Source organism: Eleginops maclovinus, chromosome 18 (assembly GCF_036324505.1).
Source record: "Eleginops maclovinus isolate JMC-PN-2008 ecotype Puerto Natales chromosome 18, JC_Emac_rtc_rv5, whole genome shotgun sequence".
Classification (NCBI taxonomy): Eukaryota; Metazoa; Chordata; class Actinopteri; order Perciformes; family Eleginopidae; genus Eleginops; species Eleginops maclovinus.
In genome coordinates, this window is record NC_086366.1 from 19,618,303 (window position 1) to 19,643,296 (window position 24,994).

Here is a 24,994-nt window from a genome sequence, read left to right on the forward strand (position 1 = left end):
GAGTTGACAATTCCACAGACCCACTAGTCTTTCTTTTTGTTGTATTATAAAAAACATAAGCTTTGGCACGAACATAAGCCCTAAAGAACCCTCAAGGTTATAGTTGAAATTCTATCTTAATCTACTTTGAATGACACCCTGCTGACAAGTTTCTCTGTAATGCTTATCAGGTCTGGCAGAACTGAGCTCTACCCTGCCCTGATAACTCTGGTCATCTTTAAGGTGCTGCTAAACACTATGCTGCTTAGCAACAAAAAGAAAGAGCAGAACATATTTGTTCAGGTGAAACCAGCAAGTGATTGCAGAATTTTTTACTGGATAATTTCTGAATTAGTTAGGTTATTAGATAACTAAAAATAAAAAAAGACTAATATGGAACCAGGAAGGGGGAAAATACCTCCAGAAGTGAACACATTGCTTCACTTTGAAAAGTTGATCAAGCTCATCACACCACAGAGGCCTACTGTTAACAGGGAATGCCACACAGATGCTTATTACAATGTGTTGATTCTGGGCTAAAATCCAGCTATTTCATTATGGCTATACCAGATCACAAGGTATGATTTGGTTAGTAAATCCAACCTTTCAAAGTCAAGCATGTGGTTGACATAATATCCTATTTTCTGTACTTGTATTTTAGTTGTAAATGTCGATTTGAACAGTCAGAGTTCTTTGTTGGAAAATAACCTACCCCACTTATTTGTATGTATTTTAAGCTTCAATGGCCCTTTTACATCTTTTATAGGTTTGCCAATTTGTTGATAATACCTTTTCTGACATTCAACTAAACGTCAGCTGTGTTTCATGTGTGGAAGGACATGTCCGAGTACAATGTTTTTCTATGTACTGTAGTTATGGGCGCAGAGAAGACTGTCAAATCTGTCAGTCGTATCAGCCGCTTACAAAACAAGATTTGACCTGCCTAGAGACACGAGCATCCAGCAGTGTAGGGTGCCGGTGGGCTTGGAAGTTTTTTACTTACAATCTGTCATGGTTTGTTTTCTCAGCAGGAGATAATGTTTTTATTCTATTCAGTTAATATGTTTTTGTGAAAAAATAGTCCTCTGTGTCACTTCATTTATACCATTATGGATTTTTCTTCAGTCATCTTTGTTTGCTGTGTTTCTGACACCTATTCTGGAGAATGCTAATAGATTGTGTGCATCGCCAACGCAGCAGGATTGGTTATATTTGTCTCTATGTCTGTCAGGTCGGGAAACCTCCTGTGGATATGAGGGATTACTCCGCTGACTTAGTCGGACATTTAAAAGTATATTATTTTCCACCTCATGGATGCATGGTGTGTTTTGAAGGTTGCTTCAGCTTTGGATTTGTTTCTGTAAAAAAAATCCCATGAGAGACAGAAAATACGCTTGTCTGTGCTTCTTCTAGCAATAACTAGGCAACTGCTACAGTATGAGACAGATCTATCACAATGGCTCCTTTGGTCAGGGATGGGGGAGTAATTAGGATCTCTATATAAAATCCAATGTACCCCAATGACGTAGTCCCGATAGACCCTCGTTTCTCTTTGTCTTCCTCACTCTTTATCCCCCCAGCATTGCTATGGTTCCAGTCATTTGAAAGAAACTAGACATACTGTGTGTACTATGCACATATGTGTTCTGTGTATATATCTATAGGCTACAGGAGTTTGCAACCTCTTTTGACAATAGGGATTTCTAACTAATCTGACTGTATTGTTCATGAGGTCTAAGCTCCACCATTATGTCATGTTTAATCTCATTCTCTTTTGCCAATTTTAATCTCATTCTATTTTTTTCGCCATGTCCGTGGTTTGAACTGTAATTGTGCCCAATTGACTCTCTTAATGGCTTTTGAATCCATTTTAATTGTATTAAACAATGTTTCTTATTGAAAGCACTGTAGCCCTTCCAGCTTTATTGACTTCCATTGGCTTCGTCCTCTCTCTTCCCTCCTCAGCAACAGCCCTGCTCACAAGTACTACCTGGCCACCAGTCCGGTGAACGGCGTTGTGTACCTGTCGGACACCAGCAGCAGGAAGGTGTTCAAGGTGAAATCCCTGAATGTTGTGAAGGATGTGGCAAAGAATCTGGAGCTGGTGGCGGGCACGGGTGACCAGTGTCTCCCGTACGATGACACTCGCTGCGGGGATGGAGGAAAAGCTGCTGAGGCCACTCTCACCAACCCCAGAGGTATTGTTTTGTTTTTATTTTAATCAATGTAGAGTGACGTCCAAAGTCAGTTGGTGGTTTTGCTTCCTTTTTTAATTAGACTAGTGTGCTGGATCGTTGGAAGACAGTAGTCCCAGACGCTGAATCAATACACTTCAGGATTCATGCCATAAACAATCACACCTCCATCACACACTGTGCACACATGGACCTAACTAGCTTGAGTTATTTTTAGAACAGAACATATATTTTTGATGGCATGCCTTCCCTTGTGTTTCCTGGGGTCTTCTTTGTCTTGATGCTTCCATATTTGAATGATGCATTAGTCACCAGATCCCATGCCTACTTGTTGTTCTCCATGGGGATGACATTGTGATTCATATGCACTGAAATAACACTCAAGTCCCTCTGAAATTTGCAGCACGTATAGTCCGTTGCATTGAAAATAGAACATTTTGCTGTGACTACTCTAGACTAGATGTTTCATGGCTGCTTGTATATTGTGTGACAGACCTTGAAGTAAAACTAAAATATGGAGATGTGCATTAAGGCTAGTTTGTTCAGCTCCATTATTGTTTTGGGCTGAGGGAACATGAGATAAAGGGACTATATTGATGAAATTTTAGGTTTAATTGAATCGATACAAACTACTTCAATACTTCATGTCTATTGTTCTCCAATATTGATTTAAAAAAAATCAATCCTCACATTAGCTTTCATTGCAGTGATTATTCTTTCATTTTTATTGCAGTGAATAGCGCTTAATTGTCATTCAGCGGCGCTCTGTCCTCACTTTAAGTCTCAGATAAACAAAAAAACTGATGGATATTTTCCTCTTCTGTCCTTTGGGGGACTTTTCATCTGCAGGCATTACGGTGGATAAGTACGGTGTTATCTTCTTTGTGGATGGGACCATGATTCGCAGGATTGATCAGAATGGTATCATCTCTACTCTTCTGGGCTTCAATGACCTGACCTCTGCCCGACCTCTCAGTTGCGATGCTGTGATGGACATCTCTCAGGTACGACCTCTCTGACCTGGCCAGGAGAATGTGTTTTCCTGTCCCTCAGCATACTCCCATCTCCTTGACTGACCCCGATGAGGACGCCGACATCGTTATGTGGGCTTAGTTCTGATTCTTATTTGTTTATCATCTGCATGAGGCCAGCTTTTCGAATATTCAGGACCTGAAAAAAATACTGAGGTAGATTTAGGCAGTTAAAGCCTGCGGGCATCTATCATTTTGTTTGATAGTTGAGGTCGGATTTTAATACTCCACAAAAGGAAGTGTGTTATATAGCCATACAGTTTAAAACATAAAAACCCAATATCACATCAAGAGATGTAGAATACACAAAAAATACAATAGACTGTGTGATTTATAAGCTATTTATTGTATGAAATATGTGTGTTTATTGCACTTAAAACATCTTTATCTTAACCGGATTCAGCTATTTGTGGCAAAACTCCATCACTCACTTGAGGAGGGTCAGACCAAGGATTGTCTGCATTTTCTAAGATCAATTCCATTGGTAAAAGAAATTATGAATTTAGGGATGCAACCCCAAACACAGCTGTGCCATCCTGGTATATGACAAAAAAGGTATATCATCTCATGGTTTATAAGCAAATACAGGTTGTGGATACACACAGAAACTGTTATAAACATAGCTCTGCTGAAATTAGAGGTGGCACTGTAGTCCCGGAGCATCCATCTACGTGCCAAGTGGCCACACAGCAGCAAATGCAAAGGGCTGTTGACCTATAGCTGTAGGGGGATGATGAGGGTGACCTCTAACCTCAGTGGCTCTAGATTCACTCACACATGTTCACTGATGCACACATATGTAGCAGACCGCTACCAACCAGACAGAGCACATTCCCCAGGCAAGGACACTGCTCCGAGGTCACATCGCTCTCCAGCTCAGTGGCTTCCCTTTGGAGGTGAAGAGACTTTGCATACTCCAGCAGCTTTTGCGTGGCAGATTTCCTGGAGAAAATAATTTTCAATTCAAAAACATAGGAGTTGTTTTTTTGTACCTGCCATAGAAGTAATTGATCATTCAAAAAACTCTATAGTTGTTTTAGTTTTCCTCCCATGAGATGAGCAATCCTGGGCCTTAATGATAAAATGTGATTTATGTCTACAGTCCACTAGTTTGTTTCAGCCCCATGGAGTTTGTTATTGAGTAGCAAACAGGTCCTGTGGGGGCTTCAGATGCCAGTGCAGAAAAGCTTTCTGTGTATCTTCAAAATGATGTATTCAGGAGAGGGAGCAAAGCCTCCAGCTGCCCATTTCCAGCCTCGGGGGAACTCCAACCCCCCCACACACCCTTGACCTGTGCATGCTGCTCCCTTACCCCCCTGCGCACACAAACATAAGCGCCTATAGATGGTCACCATCCAGCAGCCAGGAGACAAGCAGACTGACTGCAGCTCTACAACGATGACAAATCGTACCAGCACTGCCAGAGACACTCAGACAGTAAAAAGCATCCATTAAAAATTCATCCAGGGCGCATAGCTTCCTACTTCAAACACTCCCCAATCCCTCACTTAGGACTGGAGTTTCTCTGGAGAAAGCTCATCGCAGTGGTCATTACTTCTGTACCTCACCTGTTCCAAGCATAGAATAATGTCACATTTACTTCTCTCCTCTGATGAGGTTGTTGTCTTGCAGTGCCATCTGTGCAGAGAGCGTACTGCAGTAGAATTCCTTCTTCTGTAATCTTTCTTTCTTTTAACTTTTTAATAACATGAGAGGGCCGTCAAGTGCAAGACCAAAAAAATGTCCCTCACCTGAAGAAGATCGTACAGTTCAAAATGGTTCAAAATTTTGCCGTGCCACAAAGAGAAAATACATTTGGATTTTTTCCAAGCTTCGCAGTATGAACACTCCCTATCGTATTTCCATGTTCAACTTTTTATTACCATGCAATAGGACAAGAGTTTAACCTATGTCGACAATCTTTTAATTTGTCTATACCAAAGCCTTTAGTCCTTGCTGTTTTTAAAGCAAGTCTGCTCCACTGTATGTCTCTTTGGTAAATCTTCCTTGCATTTCCCTGCTGAATTCCAATTTAAACAGAGCGAAACCATGTATTGAAAAAAGATCACTCCGAATATTTCAAGGGTATTAGCAGCTTCAGAGGGCTTTATCAAGCGTCTGACTGTGACATTCAATTCAAATCTGAGAGGGACTTCAACAAATGACATACCATCTTCTTCCGACTGGCATCATGCTGGCACGAGCAAATAGTGAACGGATTGTTAATGGCAAATGACAATATGGCGCTAATACAAGTTCAAATACATTTAAAAATAACGACGTGCTTCCTTAGCTAATAAGCACATTTAGTGTTTTTTGTGCTGGAGGCTGCTGTGTCAGACAGGCTTTACTGACAGCTGCCCCACTGTATAACAGGGAGGGTATGATCGGGTTACAGCATATGGGACAGCAGCACGGGAAATATCCCCTCATCAGTCAGAGTGGCGTGAAAACCTCCTTACAGGCAGCTCCCCTGAGCCACTGCACACTCTGGCTCATGAAATATTTAACCACCAGTGTTGACAAGGAATAGGTTTTAAGAAATTGAAAGTCTCCCCCATCATTTCCCAAGTAAATGCTTTTTCTCCTCGCTAAAAGATGACATGTATCCACTGCCTGTCCCCTGTTTGTTGCACTGTATGTGGCCCAAGATATGTCCCATTATATAAACCTCATCAGTTGTGGTGGGGTGGAATGGGAGGTTTATGGGATGTGAGCTGTGTTTGATGCTCAAATCTGTTTTTTTTAATCGAAAGTGGTCAGCTACTATTCTGGTAAAGGGGATTTAAGAAGATGACCCATGGCAGAGGTCAAATAATCAACTTCAGAGAAACCTTTGTCACATTTAGAATAATTATTTAGGGAATATGTTCCAAAAACAAATAAATAACTTGTTTTGCTGTTAGCAACCTGCTGTTCTGTGCTCGACTGAATTAATTAATTTCATTACCTCTCTGTTTTGTGCTATGTCATGCAGAATAGAATGTCAAAAGAAATTAAATGTAATGGGTCAGTCTTGACTGTTTTCCCAAATGAATCAATGAAAATGTTTTCTCAAGGCCTTGAATTCGCAAGTAAGAAACCTTCCTTTTTATTTAAAGGCTTTTGGTGGATTTAATGTTTAGTTATTTTTAATATTACTTTATTAACTGAGATGTATAGCCCCATCAAAGACATGACAAAGCTTAATCAAAAAAGAGAAAGAAAGAAAGCATCCTTTAACCACAGTAGGTTGATACCATCTCCATTCTCCTCAAACATGAACTCAGCATGTTGCATTTGTCTTTATCTTTCAAATTAAGTTTGTGTTTATCTTAAAAGTATAATGATGGTCAAAGTACACATGAACTGATGCTCATGAGATTTCCCAGTTTCCTGTAGTTGCATTTCCAGGTCATTATGACTAATTAGTTAACATTCATTCACCTTCACATATCCCACTTGGAGGACAAAGCATCCAAAACAATGCTAAGGCTGCTCTTTTTTAATGGCTTGCCGAAACTCTGAACTTGCCTTTGTTTGTGCCTCAAGGCTTCTATTGAAATATGGCACTTCATATTATGTTCCCGAGGGATCCCCTGGGATCATAAGTGAGAGGGAGACCGGTAAATTGGATGAATCCAATCATTTCAATTTGTTAAAAGCCTGATGTGTATTGTTAGCAGAACAATAAGTCATAATTTAGGAGGCCAAAGGCAGGCTGGACTTCATTTGGTAAGTGTGCTCCACTTTCTTTTCAAGGACTCATGCTATCTCTTGTCATCAAAAAATGAATAACCCAAAGCAGAGGAAAAACAGTGGCAGGGTGGAGGTAAAAGATACAGAAGCCCAGTCCCGTGTGTAGAGAGTTCTCACCATCAGTTACGGTGTGATTTTTTTAGGTTAATCTGATTTTTTGATGGATCTCTCCCCGTTATGCTCTCCCTCAGCACCACTGCTATCATCTTTGATCTTAAAAATCATGTTTTGTGTTCCCCTTTTAACATACAGCAGCTGCTGTTTTCCTCCTTATCAGATAATAAATCGTTTCAAATAATGTTTTTGCTTCCAGCGTAAGCTATGAGATAGCCCACCTTTTCCACAGCAGCCTATCTTTTTTGTAAGCACTTTTCAATGATTGTTCCCTCAAGGGACTGCGATGTCTGATAAAGTGAAAACTGTGTGGATCAATAAGACTATGGTCTGTTTTTCTGACCTAAAGCTGATATTGTTGTTGTGTTTTCTTGCTCTTAGGTGCGTCTTGAGTGGCCCACAGACCTGGCAGTGAGTCCCATGGACAACTCCCTGTTCGTCCTGGACAACAATGTAGTACTCCAGATCTCAGAAAACCATCAAGTCCGTATTGTTGCAGGTCGGCCCATGCACTGCCAAGTGCCTGGTATTGACCATTTCCTCATGAGCAAAGTGGCCATACATGCCACCCTGGAGTCCGCCAATGCCCTAGCAGTGTCCCACACCGGTGTTTTGTACATCGCTGAGTCAGACGAAAAGAAAATAAACAGAGTGCGACAGGTGTCCACCAATGGAGAGATCTCCCTGGTTGCAGGGGCACCGAGTGGCTGTGACTGCAAGAACGATGCCAACTGCGATTGTTACTTTGGAGACGAAGGGTATGCCAAGGATGCTAAGCTGAATGCACCCTCGTCTCTAGCGGTGTGCCCGGATGGCGAGCTTTACATCGCAGATCTGGGCAACATTCGTATCCGCTTTGTGCGCAAAAACAAGCCCTATCTGAATCCCCTCAGCATGTACGAGGTGTCCTCTCCCATTCACGATGAACTCTATCTGTTCGACTCCAACGGCAGCCACATTTACACTCAAAGTCTGACAACAGGAGACCACCTCTACAATCTGACCTACACAGGAGCAGGAGATCTGAGCAGTATTACTGACAAGAACAAGAACGTAGTGAACATTCGCCGAGACACGACGGGCATGCCTCTGTGGCTGATGGCCCCCGATGGGCAGACATTCTGGTTCACCATTGGCACAAACAATGCACTTAAATCTGTAGCTGCACAGGGTCAAGAGCTAGCTGTGATGACCTACCACGGAAGCTCAGGACTCCTTGCAACTAAGACGAATGAAAATGGATGGACGACTTTCTTTGAGTAAGTAATATTAAGAAACATTTATTTCCTTTTGAGAGTCTGGATTCCAGTTGAGCTGATTATAGATTCACCCCACAGAGCAACTAAATAGATCTGTTGAATTCAATATAGAATTTCTGGAATATCTGAACAGTAATCTCTATATGTATGGTAGGTTTGAGTGTATATTTAGAGTTGAAGTGCTTTTTTGACATCTGAGTTTGGTGTTTTGGCACATGATCTACCTTCTTATGCGTCGATGTCTATTTCACTTACAATACAAGGCCTGTATGGGTCTAATCCTATTTGCTGTTATCATACCAAATAGGATTACTGGATGATATGTTACTCATCTGCACCCTTGCTTGCAGTGACAGACTGCAGACCTTTGCTTGTTTGGAGTTGTGGGCACAGGAACAACATATATTTGCTGGCAGGCACATTTACCCGTAGGACTGTGACAAGGCCCGGCACTATAAGCATAATAGAATTGCCAGAGGTAGTAATTGATTGAGGCACACCACTTATTGTGAGAGAACAACTGAAGACACTCCCACCCACTGCTGCATTGGAGCTTAGGATTTCATGTTCTTGTGGCTTCTCTGGAGAAATCTGTCCCCTAGCTTAATATACTGTACCAAGGGATACTGTGCTAACTGGATGTCATTCCAAAAAGTGTGATTAAGCTGGCCAGACATCTGTTACACCTCGCTTGAGGAATATAACACCCTGACACATAATCAGACGCTCTGTTTAATCTGAGCAGACATTTATCACCTGTGTTTGATTTGGTCGTCCCCGGAGACGTATGCATAGGCATTTCTCAGAGTAGAGGGAATTGCCTACGGCTTCAACAAACCAAGTGGGTGGTTGGTATTCTGAATTATTTCTCTTTGACTTCCTGTATAATGTCTGATGTTAGTGTCAGGTTCAAGAATAGACATGAAGTAAAGTTGCCTATTATTTAGAGAAATGACAAACATTTTTTAGTTATGATTTCTTTCATTTTTTTAAACACACGATGAACAAATAGATGTGACAAAATAACTCAAATCAAACACACTGCCTACTGAAAGAAAGGAAAACTGCTCATGCATGTCAATCCCTAAGATGACTTAAATGTACACACAAGACTAAAGGTTGATGAAAAGAGTCGAGAGCCACAATAAAGGGGAGGTCAAGTAAGGCACAATATCTAGAAAACTGGAATCCTGGCTGTTCAAAGCACATCGCAAGACTGTAGTGCAGTACTGTACAAATAATAGTGTCCCATACGCTTAGCTTCCAAGATTTCCAACATTCCAAAGCTTTTTTAAAGATTGAATACAAATAATGGGTGTTTAGGATTTCCTGAATTTCTCACCCAACCTCACGTATAACTAAGGACCCAAAAAATATCAACATATGCAAGATGTTTGAATTTTATTTAGTAACATCACAGAGCTAATCTGGAAGGAATAGGGATAGTGTGTAATTATTAAAACAGTACTGTCATCAAGATCTGTAATGAAAGAACTAAAGTGTATATTAAATATTGTAAATATGACACTGCATAGTATTTAAGCTGGAATTAAATACAATATATTGCTAGAGGCTTGTTTCCCACCATTTACTGTGAAATTGTTGTACCTCCAGCAACATTTTATTTAGAAATAAAGAAAAGTAATTATTCCTTTTCTCTTTCAAATCAAACAATGCCATCATATTTACCAATGAGCATCATCCATGTTCGATTTGAACCCAATAAAGACTGTCTGTTTTTCTTCAATAATAAGCTTTGAAGGTCAGTCCATACCTGAGGGGATGAAACCGTAATTTGCCATCATCAGAATAATCATTCATCTCTGCTCAACAAAGTGCACTGCTAAACATTTCCCCAATATTAATTAATCTGTGCTTACGTCCTGCAGCCTATACGGTAAAATCAATTCTGCTGAATGCAGAAACAATACACAAAGGGACCGCCTTGTGAACAAAAGACAGCTGCTATAAGGTCTTTCTGCTGTAACCCTTGGCAACCTCCTTTTCTCTGACATTTACTGTATACGCAGATGCTCCGCTGACCTCCTAATGTTTTTGTTGTATGATAAGTGCTCATGCTTGAGGCATGCCATAATCTATTACATCGTGAAGCATTCTGAAGGATGCCTAATTATTCTCTTGGCCTCTAATTAACAGGCCAGTAATGCATCTAGTCACTGGGTCCAAGCAAGTATTCTTGGCTTGATTATACATCAGTTATAACAGCTAAATCATGTAAAAACAAGTTGTTTTGAATCAATCACACGGCTGTTGCCCTTATATCATACGCACAGTCATTAGCCACATGTGTTTTGAAATCCTCAGACAGCAAGAGGAAAAACTCTGCGTTAGGCTGAAGCTAGGTTTGCCGAAGGCAACGCTGATATGAAGTGTCCGGGCTATTGTTGGGCCCCAGCGTGAAAGGTCATAGAGCTAGCATGTGACACAGAGGTGATGCAATCTGAATGGACTTGTGGCCATCCAGGGGGAAAGCAGTCCTCTCCTTCTGCTGAGCAGCCATCCCCTGCATGCTCCTCGTGTCCACAGAAAGCAAATTAATAGGCAGCTGAGTTGAAGCAGGCCAGAGCCATTAGAGCTCAGCGGTGATGCCCCAGAATTGCTCTAGCTCTAGGCCCTAATTGAGACGGAGAGAGTTTGGGTCAGTGATCAAACTGGGGATGGCTGCGTCGCTCTGGAATGAGATTTCTGTCATGTGGACTCTGTCTTTTGTGCAGAGGTGAAGGAAAACAGGAACTCACTCTTTGTCCAATGAAGGGAACAGTTAAAAGTGGTGCATCACAGATAACTTCTAGTACCTCTGATTTATGCGGAACACAGGGAGAATAACTTGCTTGATAAAATATGAGCGGTATCAAAAGAAATCAAACGCTTAAGATATGAATTACTCTGCCATTTAGTATTTCCTAAAGTGGTAAGACTTTGGGTTGAAATGCATCTATGAATCCCGGTCCCTAGTGCATTCGAGATCAGATAACATTTATCTCTGGGAGATGATTCCTCTCCCACTCTTCCTTTCCATATTGGATATTTGAGATGGCAGCGCTGAGGAAATATCCGTAAACCAGCACCCGTCGTCTCCTTTATTAGAGACTTTATTATGGCAGGCAGCAACATTGAAGAGGGCTTTCCAATCTGTATTCAGTGCGCAGATAAAAGTCTTCATTTTAAGTAATGTACCGTTCCCTCACACCCATTCTGGAACACCGGCAATCTGAAAGATTTCAAATTGTTCTATTCTGATGTGCTCTCTGAGCGAAATGAAACAATCTGGCCACTCATGTTCCTGTATGTGATGAACTGACTGCTTTGTAGGCAAGGCAGATGCTGCATCTCTTCGAGGAGTCGCACCTCTCTGCTCCTATTTCATAGACTGTATAATGAGATTAGGCTGATATCACTAATCTCTTAAGCTAATAAGCAGTTTTCCAAATGTGAAAAGGTGTCTGCTGTCTCATTGGCCATGACAGTGTTTCCTTGTCAATAGTTCAGGTTTTTTTTTTAACTAACATGCCTCCAGCCTTTGAAAGTTATTAACAAACTGAGCAGCATTTGTATTGATGGCACACTCCCATCCTTATGCAAAAGCTAGAAAAGTTGTTTCACTTGTTAGTGCACCTACTTTTTATTCATGAAACGCTAACTGCTGTGGACTTTGCACACATTTTAGAAGTTGAGTCGGTTGTGCTTCGGTGATTAAAGCTGATGCTTCTGAGTTTTATTACCTCAGACTGCCACCACTGATGATTTTACTGCGGTGTTTACTGCCTGTGTTGACACATTTCTACAATTTGTGACACCAAGAAGAAAATATTGGACACCCATTTCTTACTTGTAATTACCACCATATTCTTGATACTGTAGCAACCCAGAATGAGTCACATTTACGTTGGTACATGCATGTATGCTTATCCTACCTGCAGCTATGCTTATGATTGCTCCCTTATGATTTAACAGATCTCAACAAGGCTCAGAAACTCATGACACAGCCCTGTTTAAGATTCTGCTGCAGTTACTGTTTATACACCGTCGCAGAAAACATGCCCTCCCTTTGCATACTCGGGCTCACATTAATGTGTTTCTTTGTAGGTATGACAGTTACGGGCGTCTGACTAACGTCACTTACCCCACGGGCCGTGTGAGCAGCTACCGCACAGACTCCGGCAGTTCCGTACGCATCCAGTCAGAGGGCTCCAACAAAGAAGATATCACCATCACCACCAACCTGTCAGCCTCCGGCACCTTCTACACACTCATGCAGGGTAAGTGTCTTTTACTGTAGCTAACAAATAGAACAGGTAATTTAAAGGTGTGTTGTGTCAAACGAGGTGCCAAAACCATAATTTGTCAGGTACCCCTCTTATTCATTGGTTGCATATACAAAATATTCTTGACTCAGAAAGTGGATCGGTCCAAATAAAACTGTCCGCGTGCTATTTTAAAGGCCCACAACATCAAGTCTCGACACTGGGGCTGCCCCCTAATAGTCTACTAAACATTAGCCAGCTTAAAAGTCTTAGTCAAGCAATTTTTCAATTGTCTATTAGTTGCCAAGAATGTTGTATCTGGGCGCTGTATTTTGTCGTCAGCCGGAAAACCCTTCACACTTATTCGGGAGCTGCGCCTGGTTCATGTGTCTGGCAGGAAGTCCAAAGTGTGGGATGCGAGCGTGTAAAGGATGACCACAAGAATGTGAAATGCGAATTTGCAAGCTAAAATTAGCCTTTAGCTTAATTGACACGGAGCTAACCAGACAACACATTCTCCCTTTTCATAGAGCAAACTGGGATTCAAGGAGAAAATCAGCAGTGAGTGACCGTGAGTCAGGCCTAGCCAAATCTCAATACAGATCCAGACCACTCCAAAATTTCTCTACATGTATGGCAGCCATTCCAGTGTTTGTTGAGTTTCAACACAGAGAAAAATTGTCAGTAGTTTATAGAATACAATTACAAAAAAACAATAATTTAACTCAAAATAATAATAATAAAACAAGACAAAAATGATAATGGTGAAGTGGTCTCTTGATTTTTTCCGCAGCTGTATATTTAGATATATAATATCCACAGAATATATATTTCATTTCATGTTTTGAATCATGATCAGGACTTAATGCGCATAAACATTTTGGCCATGATCTTACTCTTAACATATTTTCTCAGCCCTAAAACTGTACCCAGTTTTTGAAGCCAACAAAATGTATAATACTATTAATCATAAAAGTTGGACGACACGTCGACTAATCGCCTTTGAAGACTACTGTTGGCTACAAAAATATTCGGTCAAGGGCAGCCCTACATTTTTCTTATCTATTGTTACAATAATAAATCATGCAGTGTAACTTTGATTAACTCAAATGGAAACATACTATATATTGACTTTCTGTCATAAAACACATTTCATAAGGCACAGTGTTGGCAGCCCTTACACAATGCTCCCCGTTCAGTAAGAGAGAAGCAGGCAGAGGGTGGACTAATGGTGTGTCTTAGTTCACCTGATTTGTCTTACACATTTATAGATTCTGATATCCTGTTTTGTACCGGTTGATAGCTTTGAACTTTCCTACCTTCATTTCTCAAAATACTGTGCCACCTACACCTTTTCCCCCTCTAACATTTGATTCACATTTTAAAAAGTGTGCTCCATTCACTGACTCGCTGCAAAACTGAAACAGGAGATGACGATCTCTGGTTTCTCACCGTTGCTCAATGGAGTGGTCACCTCCGCGATGTGACCTTGTCCTAGACATCTGCTGGTGAGAGAAGCGGCGCCAGGAACTCTGCTGTTAATTAATTCACTATTGTCTGCTTTGTAAGCCCTGCTACTGGGTGATCACATAACACATGAATGCACCGCCTTCATGATTCCTTTCTGCTCATCGGGTTGTTTTTGTCGTTTTTTGTGTGCGCTTCAACACACCTCAGGGATGTTAATCACGTTGTCATTATATGGATCTGATTACTTAAATTATATAGGAAGCTTTACTGTAATTGTCTTTAAAAAAGGACCAAATACCTTTTTATAATTGAGCAAATTATAACCAACTGTTACATTATTAGTTAGTTGTATTAACAAAATAGGCTCATTGTGATTTTATACTTCAACATCCTTATTTGTAATTGATAACTGAACATGTTGAGCCCTAGCATCAGGTGTACCGCTCCATTATTAGTTTGCTTTAATGCAAACTAAAGCCCCTTTAATGTCAGCGTAAGGTAAATCCCTCCCATTCCGCACTGTTTGCATGCATTCCTGTAAACTGTCCAATTCAGCAGTATTTCCAGCTTCATCTAGTCTTAGTGGCCCCCTTTTGGTAGGGTCGGCCCCAGAGACTTCTGGTCAACCCCTGAAGTGTCTGTATGATTTAGCGAGGTAAGAGCCCGGTGCAAGGTCAGCCCTGCCTCTTCTGCCTATTCCTCTTGCCTCAGCAGCACAACACACCCTGTGGCTCCTTGTAAAAAAAACCTCCAATGTTCTCACGGGATGTTTATTTTATTGTTCGTTGTACAATATCAAGACATTTTCAACCTGACATAGAAATTACAGTGTGTGTGTTTTTTTCTTTTAAATGAAGTCAACTAATTAATGTAGTGTTTGACAAGCCATTATTTTCCCACAGTTTTTAATGAGAATAATATTCATCCTGCTCCCTGTCAGTCGACTGACAGGAGGCTAGAAGGAGTCATTCTCTTATGAATGTACATGAGTTGCTCAGTGGATACATTAGTCACTGGTCTGGAGCTGCAACACTGACTGTCATCACCTAGGGACAGTAACAGAGAGGCTCAGATTTATCCTGTGTGTGTGTGTGCGGGGGGGGGGGGGGGGGGTGCGTGCGTGCACCCTGCTTTCTCCGTGGCCACAAGCAAGCCAGCAGCTTTGATAGTTTTCATTCCCCCATATCCTCGAGGCTGCTGCAACAGCTGTAAAACTTTGCTTTACTGGCGCTGTGAAACCTCTCACTATTGATCTTTGTTGTCACAGACCCAACATTATCGCAGTGGTTCAGTTAAATACTGCTGTTAAAGGCTTTCTTTTTGCTGAGCAGTGTTTTTAGGTCATTATGTTTGTGTCTCGCTGAGATGAATATTAGATTTAGTCCTCTTACATCAGCTTCAAGAAGCACTGATTGTTTTTTGTTTTTTTGTTCTAATCCTAATTGTTTCCCCATATCTCTACATCCTCAGATCAAGTCCGAAACAGCTATTACATTGGTCTGGATGGCTCGCTGCGGCTGGTGTTGGCCAATGGTATGGAGGTGTCACTGCACACAGAGCCCCACTCGCTGTCTGGAACAGTCAATCCAACAGTGAGCAAGAGGAACGTAACACTGGCCATTGACAATGGCCTTAACCTGGTGGAGTGGAGGCAGAGGAAGGAGCAGGCTCGTGGCCAGGTCACTGTGTATGGCCGCAGATTGAGGGTAAGCTCGTCGCCTTGCAAGGACTGACTCATGCTCCACACAATAACATAATGTGACTGTGTAAGGATGGGTGGCTGCGAGGAAAAAATTCTCGCTCAAAATGGCCTTGGATTTCACATGTCTCCACTTACTGTGAAATGTAGCCCTGACTGAAAGCACTCTGCATTACTCAGTGTGAGTCGTAGGTGTATGCTAAGGAATAGCAGCCATGTTCACGGCAAGACAGTTGGATGACTACATTTAGACAAACATTAGCACTGCACCAAAAACCCTAGAGGCCAGACATGCGTCATGTGGAGAAAAATAAATGACCTGGCTCAACCTTTGCTAGAATGAAATCTGAGCTAACTTTCTGAAGCTATATTTCTTTCTTGAAGAATTATACGTCCAATGTTTAATCATCAAGCATCTAGAATGACCCACTAGACAATACTTTGAACACAGAGAGCAAAATGTACCCTCATTTTTCTCATATTTTTACAACAAATAAAATGAACTTTCCTTTAGTTGTCTTTTCACATTCTCTGTAAGGCGACACGGCTAATGAGGGGGGTGCCACTTTGTCTGTCGTTGGCTGTTCATTTAATGGCCCGTCGTCCCTTTGGAAGTGAAAGCTTCTAATGTATGTTACAGACAATGGCCCCAGGGGTGAGATAGGAAATGGGAGCAGCCTAATGGCAAGAACAGAGGGGATGAACAGAGCTGGAATCATTGAGCGACCTTGAGTGGCATGTCAAGTGATATTACGTGGGTGGCTCGATGAGTGTGTGGCATCTCATTGGGGTTGGTGGGGGTCACAGAGATGCATGAGAAAAGAAACACGAGAGGCAGCGTGACTTCACAGATTTATGTTGTGCTAGGAATAAGAGAAGATGACAGAGAAAAGCAAAAGTGGCTGTTTTTTTTCCAGTGTCTCAGACTGTATTTGTTTCACTGTGGAACTACAAGTCTTTGTTGCATTGTGCTTATCATGTCTTGAGGCTAAATCGGTCATTGATGCTGATCAGCCCCTCCCAGCCACAGTCATGATTTATGTTTGCCGGGGTAATGCAGTCCTTTCTCTTTCCGAAGACACAAACCCTCCTCTCAAACTGAGTACCTTGTAAATGTACGGCAATGTGAGCACCCTTGTGGCTACAGCTCTGCCATAGGAAGCTTCTTCAACCCCTTTAATGTTGATTTCAAAAGGGGAACAAAGAGATCTCTATATTAGCATTTTGGTATCATCATAGAGTTTATTCAAAAGAGAAACCAGATGGAAATAAATAAAAAGACCAAATTTGTTGTCTTTGATTGCAGTTCGAGAATAAACATTCGATTGAAGAAAAAGAGTCATTTTTGAATTAAACATGTGAACTGATAAAAGGCCTTTTTACTTGTGAAACAACAGATTGATTTGTCATTTGACACAAAAGTCATTGATATTGATTGAGGGATCAGATGTTGCTGCAATGTTTTATGTTAAAAACAGCTTGAAATTTAACATTGTATGTCCATATTGTTTTTCTCCTGTTTTTACACAGCTGCTTTCTTTGAGAGAACCCTTTAAGAGGCAATATCCAATTTAAAATAATTCCTCTTCAGTGAGTTTCCATGCTCATGGGATCTTGGGATCTCGGCTCTAAGAATGTATACACCCTGTTGAGTCTTCGGTGAAACAAATCCTGGCACGAAGAACTTTTTCTCCTTCTTATACCTTTATTTATTTTTGGAAGCAATCCAAATAGCCTCTGCTACATATGAAACAGTTTGAAACATTTCTACCAATGCGGGAGCAGGAGGGGTCTCAGTCTTTCAACCAGTCACTTATCTTTAATAATTAAGGCCAGTTAACAAATGACTGTCTGAATGGTGTCCAAACATCATTTTTGCCAGTGGAGTCTGGTATACATACAAAAACATAACAAATGTGCCCCCTGTTCTCGAGTGGCCACTGCTTTTAGTGTAAAGTAATCCTCTCAAAAAGGGATCAGTGACATTAATTGCCTATGGTGTAATTGTCCCTTCACAGATGAAAGACCTTAGCATGTTTTCTTTCTAAAAAAAAAACATGTTTTTTAGCAAGCCCCCTGTGACCGGTCTGTTGGACATTTGCCAGAAGCAGTTTTCTTTGCCAAGTATTATACCAAGCCAAACTGTAGGACATCTGTAGAGAAACTATGTACAGTAAGAAGAAGATGCAATAAATAACACAAAATTGAGGGCTAGTTTTATTTAATGCCAAAGATCCCTATGTCCATATTTTCCTAATCTTCCATATGGTTTTTGAGGCAGTGGTTTCTGTGGGCATATGTTCTGACCTGCATCTAAGGCCCTTTTCTGCTGTTGATTTGATGTATTTCTCCTATGTAGCTTCTGCTTACAGAGGTTGCTGACTGACAAATGTATTGGTCGGGCTGTTTGGGGATCGTTTTGGCTGCAGCACAGGAGCTGACTGGCAGCGAGTTCATCTCTGTTGACCTGGACATGGTTTTAAGGCTTAACTCTTCAGAGCGGTGTCTTTCTGCTCTGATCATAAGGAAGCCAGGAGTCCCTGTGTGCAGCCTCATACATTCAAAAGAGGCACAGAAAAAAATGTAATTTAAAGAATGTTCTGAGACACACAGGAGAATAATTGATTTTTCTCTCCTCTTTTCCAATTTACGGAAATGGCTAAATAAAATGAGTCATCTGCGACTGGTAATTCTTTTCAGTAAGCACTGGAAATGAATTCAATGATCAATGTGGCCCTAATGTTTCTTGCATGAATAGGCATACTCCCACTTAGACTCCACAGAATTTTTTGCACAAACAAAGAAATATGGTAATTCTTATAATTTCATCACTTCAGTGGCTCCTGCAGTCCTGAGATACAGCTCCTCCATTGTAATTAAAAGCTGTGAAAAGAAGAATATAAAATAATTACATTGTAATTAGAACTTTCCTCTAAAGGTTTCACCTCAGAAGAGCACTGCAACAGTTCCTATCAATAATTGCAAACTTCCAAACATGTTTATTCCCACCTGATTGAGCTGCTGTAGTCAAATGTACTATTTCTAACTTGCTGCCTTCTTTCCTGTAGGTTCATAACAGGAACCTACTGTCATTGGACTTCGATCGAATCACCAGGACCGAAAAGGTCTACGATGACCACAGAAAGTTTACTTTACGGATCCATTACGACCATGCTGGCCGGCCCACTCTGTGGGCGCCAAGCAGTCGTCTGAATGGAGTCAATGTGACCTATTCAACTGGGGGGCATGTGGCAGGTATCCAAAGAGGGACCATGTCCGTACGCATGGAGTATGACCAGAATGGAAGAATCACCTCCCAAATATTTGCTGATGGAAAATCATGGACTTACACTTACCTTGAGAAGGTGCGTTTTCTTACTGCTGCAGTAATGATTAAATGGTTTAGAGATAAAAATGTAATATAAGACTGTTGGAACATGTCGTACAGATAAATTCTACAGGTGTGTTTGTGTAGGAACTTTGACGGTAGATTTTCAACTGGAGTTAAACGTTAACTTCTAAAACTCCAGCAGTGTTTGTGCAGCATTATCACTCCAGCGCAGTTATCAGCAAAAATGTAATTAAAACCTGTCCGCTGAACCACAGAAGTTGTACTTTGTTACCACAGTCTGACAGCAGAGCTCAACCTGAAATAGCTCTGATGAGAAGAGGTAGAGTTTCACTTTCTTCTGACTAATTGAAGGAAAGATTGTTGCTGAGAAGGTGAAGAGATGCTGCACTGCATCTTAGACATGTAACGTGAAAATGGAAGCCAATCACCTTGTTAATAGTTTCAGCCAACTCTAAGTGCTTCCAGCTTGTTGTGACAGCTTTAGAACTGATTTAAAGATATTATTTATTGGTCCAAGATAGGTGCTAATGGATTTTGCCGGAGCAGCCTGTTCATCTCTTAAAGTTGGGGGAGGCAGTTTATTTTTGGCAATGGGCAGAATTCTACAATAACCTTTTAGCATTGTATATTTAGATTGTTACTACAGAGTAGGCAGTTTGCTGTAGAGGCGAAGGAAAACAAATGAAAATACAGCGTTTATCCTGCAGCTCAGCCCTCTTCGTCCTAAGGCTGTAAACCATTGGGCCTGTAAGACCCTTAAAAAAGATGTGCTCTGATTCAAGGCTGTAGTTAGCCAGACATTAGCAAAGCATTAATGAGATCAAGAAAATGATGGTAGGAGTTGTAAACCTTTGGCTACAGTTAGCAGAATGCTAAAGCTAGCACTAAGGACAGTCTGAAATGCTTTGGTGCTTTATGTTATTAGTCTTTTTGATAATCCATCTTCCTCTTTGGGTTGCATTGCATTGTAGGGCAGTTTTTGCCAAAATATTATAATATATTCAACTTTGAATCAGGCTTTCCCCATAGGAACACTCTCTTTCTGAAATTACCTTTGGCATGATTGGTCTCTCCCGTCATGGGTAGATTTTCAAAAGCCTGTAAACAGAGACAAGAAGAGGTGCAGGAGTCTAGTCTCCTCTCCGACCACTTGAATCAGAGAATGCTGAAAGGTTATTATGGAACTTTTGCCCCCTTATGCCAAATATAAACTGCCTACCCCAGCTTTAGGAAGGATTCTTAATGTCAGAGAGATAAAAACAACTCCACATTCAGGATGGGAATTAGATTCAGTCTCAACCTGAGTTGCATGCATAATGTGGTATTGCTTTTGACATTTTTCTCGTACTTTTGTGGCATACCAGCCCTCTTCCTTGTATACCCGACTTACACTTAGTGACAGTACACGGTATGTAGGTAATGTGAGGAATAGCTTCTAAATAACATTTTGGTATTATCATTTATTTATACTCCTTTATATTCCTACATTTTTGTGGCGCTAGTTGTAAATAACTGGCACATTTTAAAAATCATATCCTATTTGAATTTCATTTTGAAACATATTTGACAAAATATTAAAAGCAGAATTAATCTGTTACTGTATTTCAACTTCACCAATAATGCTCTGACTGTTTCCTGCTCCCTTTTACAGTCCATGGTCCTGCTGCTCTACAGCCAGCGGCAGTATATCTTTGAATTCGACAAGAATGACAGACTATCCTCTGTGACCATGCCCAACGTGGCACGGCAGACCCTAGAGACCTCCCGCTCCATTGGCTACTACAGAAACACCTACCGGCCCCCTGAAGGTAACGCTTCAGTGCTCCAGGACTACAGCGAGGAGGGCCAGTTGCTGCAGACCACCTACCTGGGCACAGGCCGCCGGGTCATCTACAAATACGGCAAGCTTTCCAAGCTGCTTGAGATCCTCTATGACACCACGCGCATCGGTTTCTCCTACGATGAGGTGGCGGGCATGCTGAAGACAGTCAACCTGCAGAGCGAGGGCTTCACCTGCACCATCCGCTACCGGCAGATCGGCCCACTGATAGACAGACAGATCTTCAGATTCAGTGAAGAGGGCATGGTCAATGCCAGATTTGACTATGTGTACGACAACAGTTTCCGCGTCACTAGCATGCAGGCTGTCATTAATGAAACACCGCTGCCAATCGACCTGTATCGCTATGACGATGTGTCCGGCAAAACAGAACAGTTCGGCAAATTTGGAGTTATCTATTATGACATAAATCAAATTATCACCACAGCAGTGATGACCCACACCAAACACTTTGATGCCTATGGCCGAGTGAAGGAGGTCCAGTATGAGATCTTCCGCTCGCTCATGTACTGGATGATGGTGCAGTATGACAACATGGGTAGAGTGGTAGCCAAGGAGCTGAAGGTCGGGCCTTACGCCAACACCACACGCTACACATACGAGTACGATGCCGACGGTCAACTCCAGGTGGTCTCCATCAACGACAAGCCTCTGTGGAGGTACAGCTACGACCTGAACGGCAACTTACACCTCCTCAGCCCTGGAAACAGCGCGCGGCTCACACCACTACGTTATGATATCAGAGACCGCATTACTCGCTTGGGAGATGTCCAGTATAGGATGGATGAGGATGGTTTTCTCAAGCAAAGAGGGAACGACTACTTTGAGTACAACTCGGCGGGCCTGCTGGTTAAGGTGTACAACAAAGTGGCCGGTTGGAACATCAAATACCGTTATGACGGCCTGGGCAGGAGGGTGTCCAGCAAAAGCAGCACGGGCCATCACCTGCAGTTCTTCTACGCTGACTTATCCAGCCCCACCCGGGTCACCCATATGTACAATCACTCCAGCTCCGAGATCACGTCGCTCTACTACGACTTACAGGGACACTTGTTTGCCATGGAGCTAAGCAGCGGGGATGAGTTCTATGTAGCTTGTGATAATATAGGCACACCTCTGGCTGTGTTCAGTGGCTCAGGCCTCATGATTAAGCAGATCCTCCATACAGCGTTCGGAGAGGTTTACCTCGACACCAACCCCAACTTCCAGATCATAATCGGCTACCAGGGAGGCCTGTACGAGCCGCTGAGCAGACTGGTCCACATGGGCACACGGGACTACGATGTCCTCGCCGGCCGCTGGACAACACCTAACCATAACATCTGGAAACGTCTCAACAGCAACCACATTGTGCCGTTCAACTTGTACATGTTCAAGAACAACAACCCTCTCAGCAACAATAAGGCCATAAAGTGCTACATGACCGGTGAGTTCAGGTTACAGGTCTGGGTTTATAGACAAACGCTCATAACCCTGATTTGTAGAGGATGGTTAACAATGATACATTTGTTACAAAGTCTTAAATCCATATAAAATGCCCTCCCCTGCAATAGCAAGATGAAAACTTGCCATGTCCAGATTCCAGGCCTAACGGCAATTTGTATTTTTTGCCAAAAAGCAAGAACGCTTATCAAAAAACATGTATTTTAATTATTTACAGAAACTTTGTATAATTAGCAATTGACAGGTGTTAAGTGAGTCCTACTAGAGCAATCACTGATGCATATAACTTTTTTATGGTGTTAAAATTACACGCGTGGAGGGTGTGGATAGGGCCCCTTGTCCCCATTCCTCTGTGAAATTGCTATTGCTTGCAGTTTAGCAAACAATACTCATTCTAGGTTGTTTTTTTTTGTCAAATTTGTTGGATTTTATTCTAAACAACAAGCCACAAATGGAAGAACACACCCAGCCAAAATAAAATTGAAAAGCAGTGTTGCTAGAGAGGCTTTTACGAGCTTCCTCACAGGGACACTGGGGTTGTTTTCCTGCTCTGGTGTGTGTGTGTGTGTGTGTGTGTGTGTGTGTGTGTGTGTGTGTGTGTGCCTAGCAGCTATCGTTTTGAAAGTGCTCAAAGGGAACAATGCTGTACGGCAAAGCCCCCTCTGTTGTTGAACACTCAGGTCCCTTCCCAGAATTATCACATCGTTTTGTGTTGCTTTGTGGCAGGGAGGAGGTAAATGGCAGTGAAAGCACCCCGGTGGAGAAGGAGAGCACAATAGATCCATAGAAACCTCAGCCAGGGCTGGTTGTATCAGTCTCTTTTGGCTGGAAGGGAAACAACATTTTTCTCAAGGATAGTCTTTAAATACTCTTTAATTTGGTAAAACCATCAGCCTCCACCAGATTTCATTCAAAAATGGGAGATTAAATCCTCTGTGTTCATTCTGAATTATATTTACTCAATAATGCATATGTTGACAATCAAGCAATTAATTTCCTATCTTCCTACAGCTGATGCTGAGGAAAAATAGTCACTTATTGTTCAAGTCAAGTCCAGACTTTGTACTTCTTTCTGTTGAACAAAGCCATTTAGCCGCCTGCCAAACAGGAAGGCGTTCAGCCTCACAATCCACCATTAGGGGCTGACTGGCATTTGAATGTTAAGCAGACTGTTAGATATACTTTAGTGGGTCTGCCTCAATTGTGATTGATGGCGCTGACATTTCCATTCCTTTCATTAAATTATCAGGGTCCTTTCATTGTCCTCAAACAAATTCTTATTTAAAAAAGCTTTGTCAGGTACGACAATGTGGCAGTGCCAATCCGTGACAAACTTGCCCCCCAAGTGTCACAGCAATGATTCTGCTGTCCATAACAAACACATTGAAAGGCCCCGGGAAACAAATGGCTCAGATTGAACAAGTTTCCCTTCCAGTCATGTCTGCAGCCTTCTCTGTGATTTTTCAGAGTTAATGACGACTTATCACATGGGATTGCAGCAGCACCTATTACCACAGCGCTGGTGGCTGCTATAAGACAAAGCACATTATGATGATTACACGGATTTGAATCCCAGACACGTCACGTTCCTCAGCATCTCATTAGGGAAAAAATTATCGCCGAGGAACCGCTGAGTCTTCAAAATATCTTGTGTGCGAAGTCTACGGTTGCTTCGAGATGACATGAAATTACAGTATATAATTATCAGCGCAGCAGACACTCTCAGATGTCTGTTGGGTTTTTGTGGGCCCCAGCTGTGTGTCATTAGTGAGGTACCTGCAGGAGTGGACATGAATCACTGCCACCATTCTCGAGTGTTTATTATAGCTTGTCCACTTCCACAAACAAATCAAGTGCTCAGGCCGAAGGATGAGTATTTCAAGGAGACATCCACTTGACCGCAGAATGCCAACCGTTAATAATGAATGAATCAATTCCTATTTTTTTTTATGGTTTCTCTAGAGCCAGAGCAATTGTGCCTAGTGATATATGTAAATCAGTGATTTAATGTTTTGATCCCTCCTCTGCAGATGTGAACAGCTGGTTGGTGACCTTCGGCTTCCAGCTATACAACGTCATCCCCGGCTATCGCAAACCGAGCACAGAGGCCATGCAGCCGTCCTACGAGTTAGTGCGCACCCAGATCAAGACACAGGAGTGGGATAGCACTAAGGTAAAAGCTCCCACCTATCCCATCTTTCACCCTTACCACACATCACCCTCTCTTCCTCTCTGTTTGCGTCCTTTCCAACATCATTAGCAAGAAGACATGCTCTGTGTAGCCACACTCCCAGAGGACCTGCCAGCTATCAGGCCCCCTGAACACAGCCCAGTGAGCCGGGTCCCTGCTCCCCAGTCCTCATCTTGGGGAATGGGGTCAGGCTAAACAGCTCTTGTAATTGTCCTGCCATTAGGGAAATTCACTCTCCATTCCCTCCACCACTGCCCATTGATTTCATCTCAGCCTTACACCGTTAGCCAAGGTCTGAGAAGTAGTAGACATGCTCTGATTCCCGCATTTATCAGCCCCTTTTAAGTTGCCTCCAACTCACCTGAATTATTGAACAGGCCACTGTTGTCCTGGGTTCAGTTACAGCCCGACGAGTGAA

General features: G+C 42.0%; 1 protein-coding gene across 1 annotated transcript in view; it reads left to right on the forward strand.

Moving 5' to 3' along the window:
* Positions 1–24,994, forward strand: part of tenm4 (teneurin transmembrane protein 4) — a 114,625-nt gene that overhangs the window by 83,843 nt on the left and 5,788 nt on the right. Inside the window, exons 21-28 of the mRNA XM_063907848.1 lie at positions 1,945–2,177; positions 3,024–3,178; positions 7,439–8,316; positions 12,424–12,596; positions 15,522–15,757; positions 18,819–19,115; positions 20,754–22,368; positions 24,416–24,558. Of these exons, the coding sequence (XP_063763918.1) occupies positions 1,945–2,177; positions 3,024–3,178; positions 7,439–8,316; positions 12,424–12,596; positions 15,522–15,757; positions 18,819–19,115; positions 20,754–22,368; positions 24,416–24,558 (3,730 nt within the window). The remainder of the gene's footprint in view (positions 1–1,944; positions 2,178–3,023; positions 3,179–7,438; positions 8,317–12,423; positions 12,597–15,521; positions 15,758–18,818; positions 19,116–20,753; positions 22,369–24,415; positions 24,559–24,994) is intronic.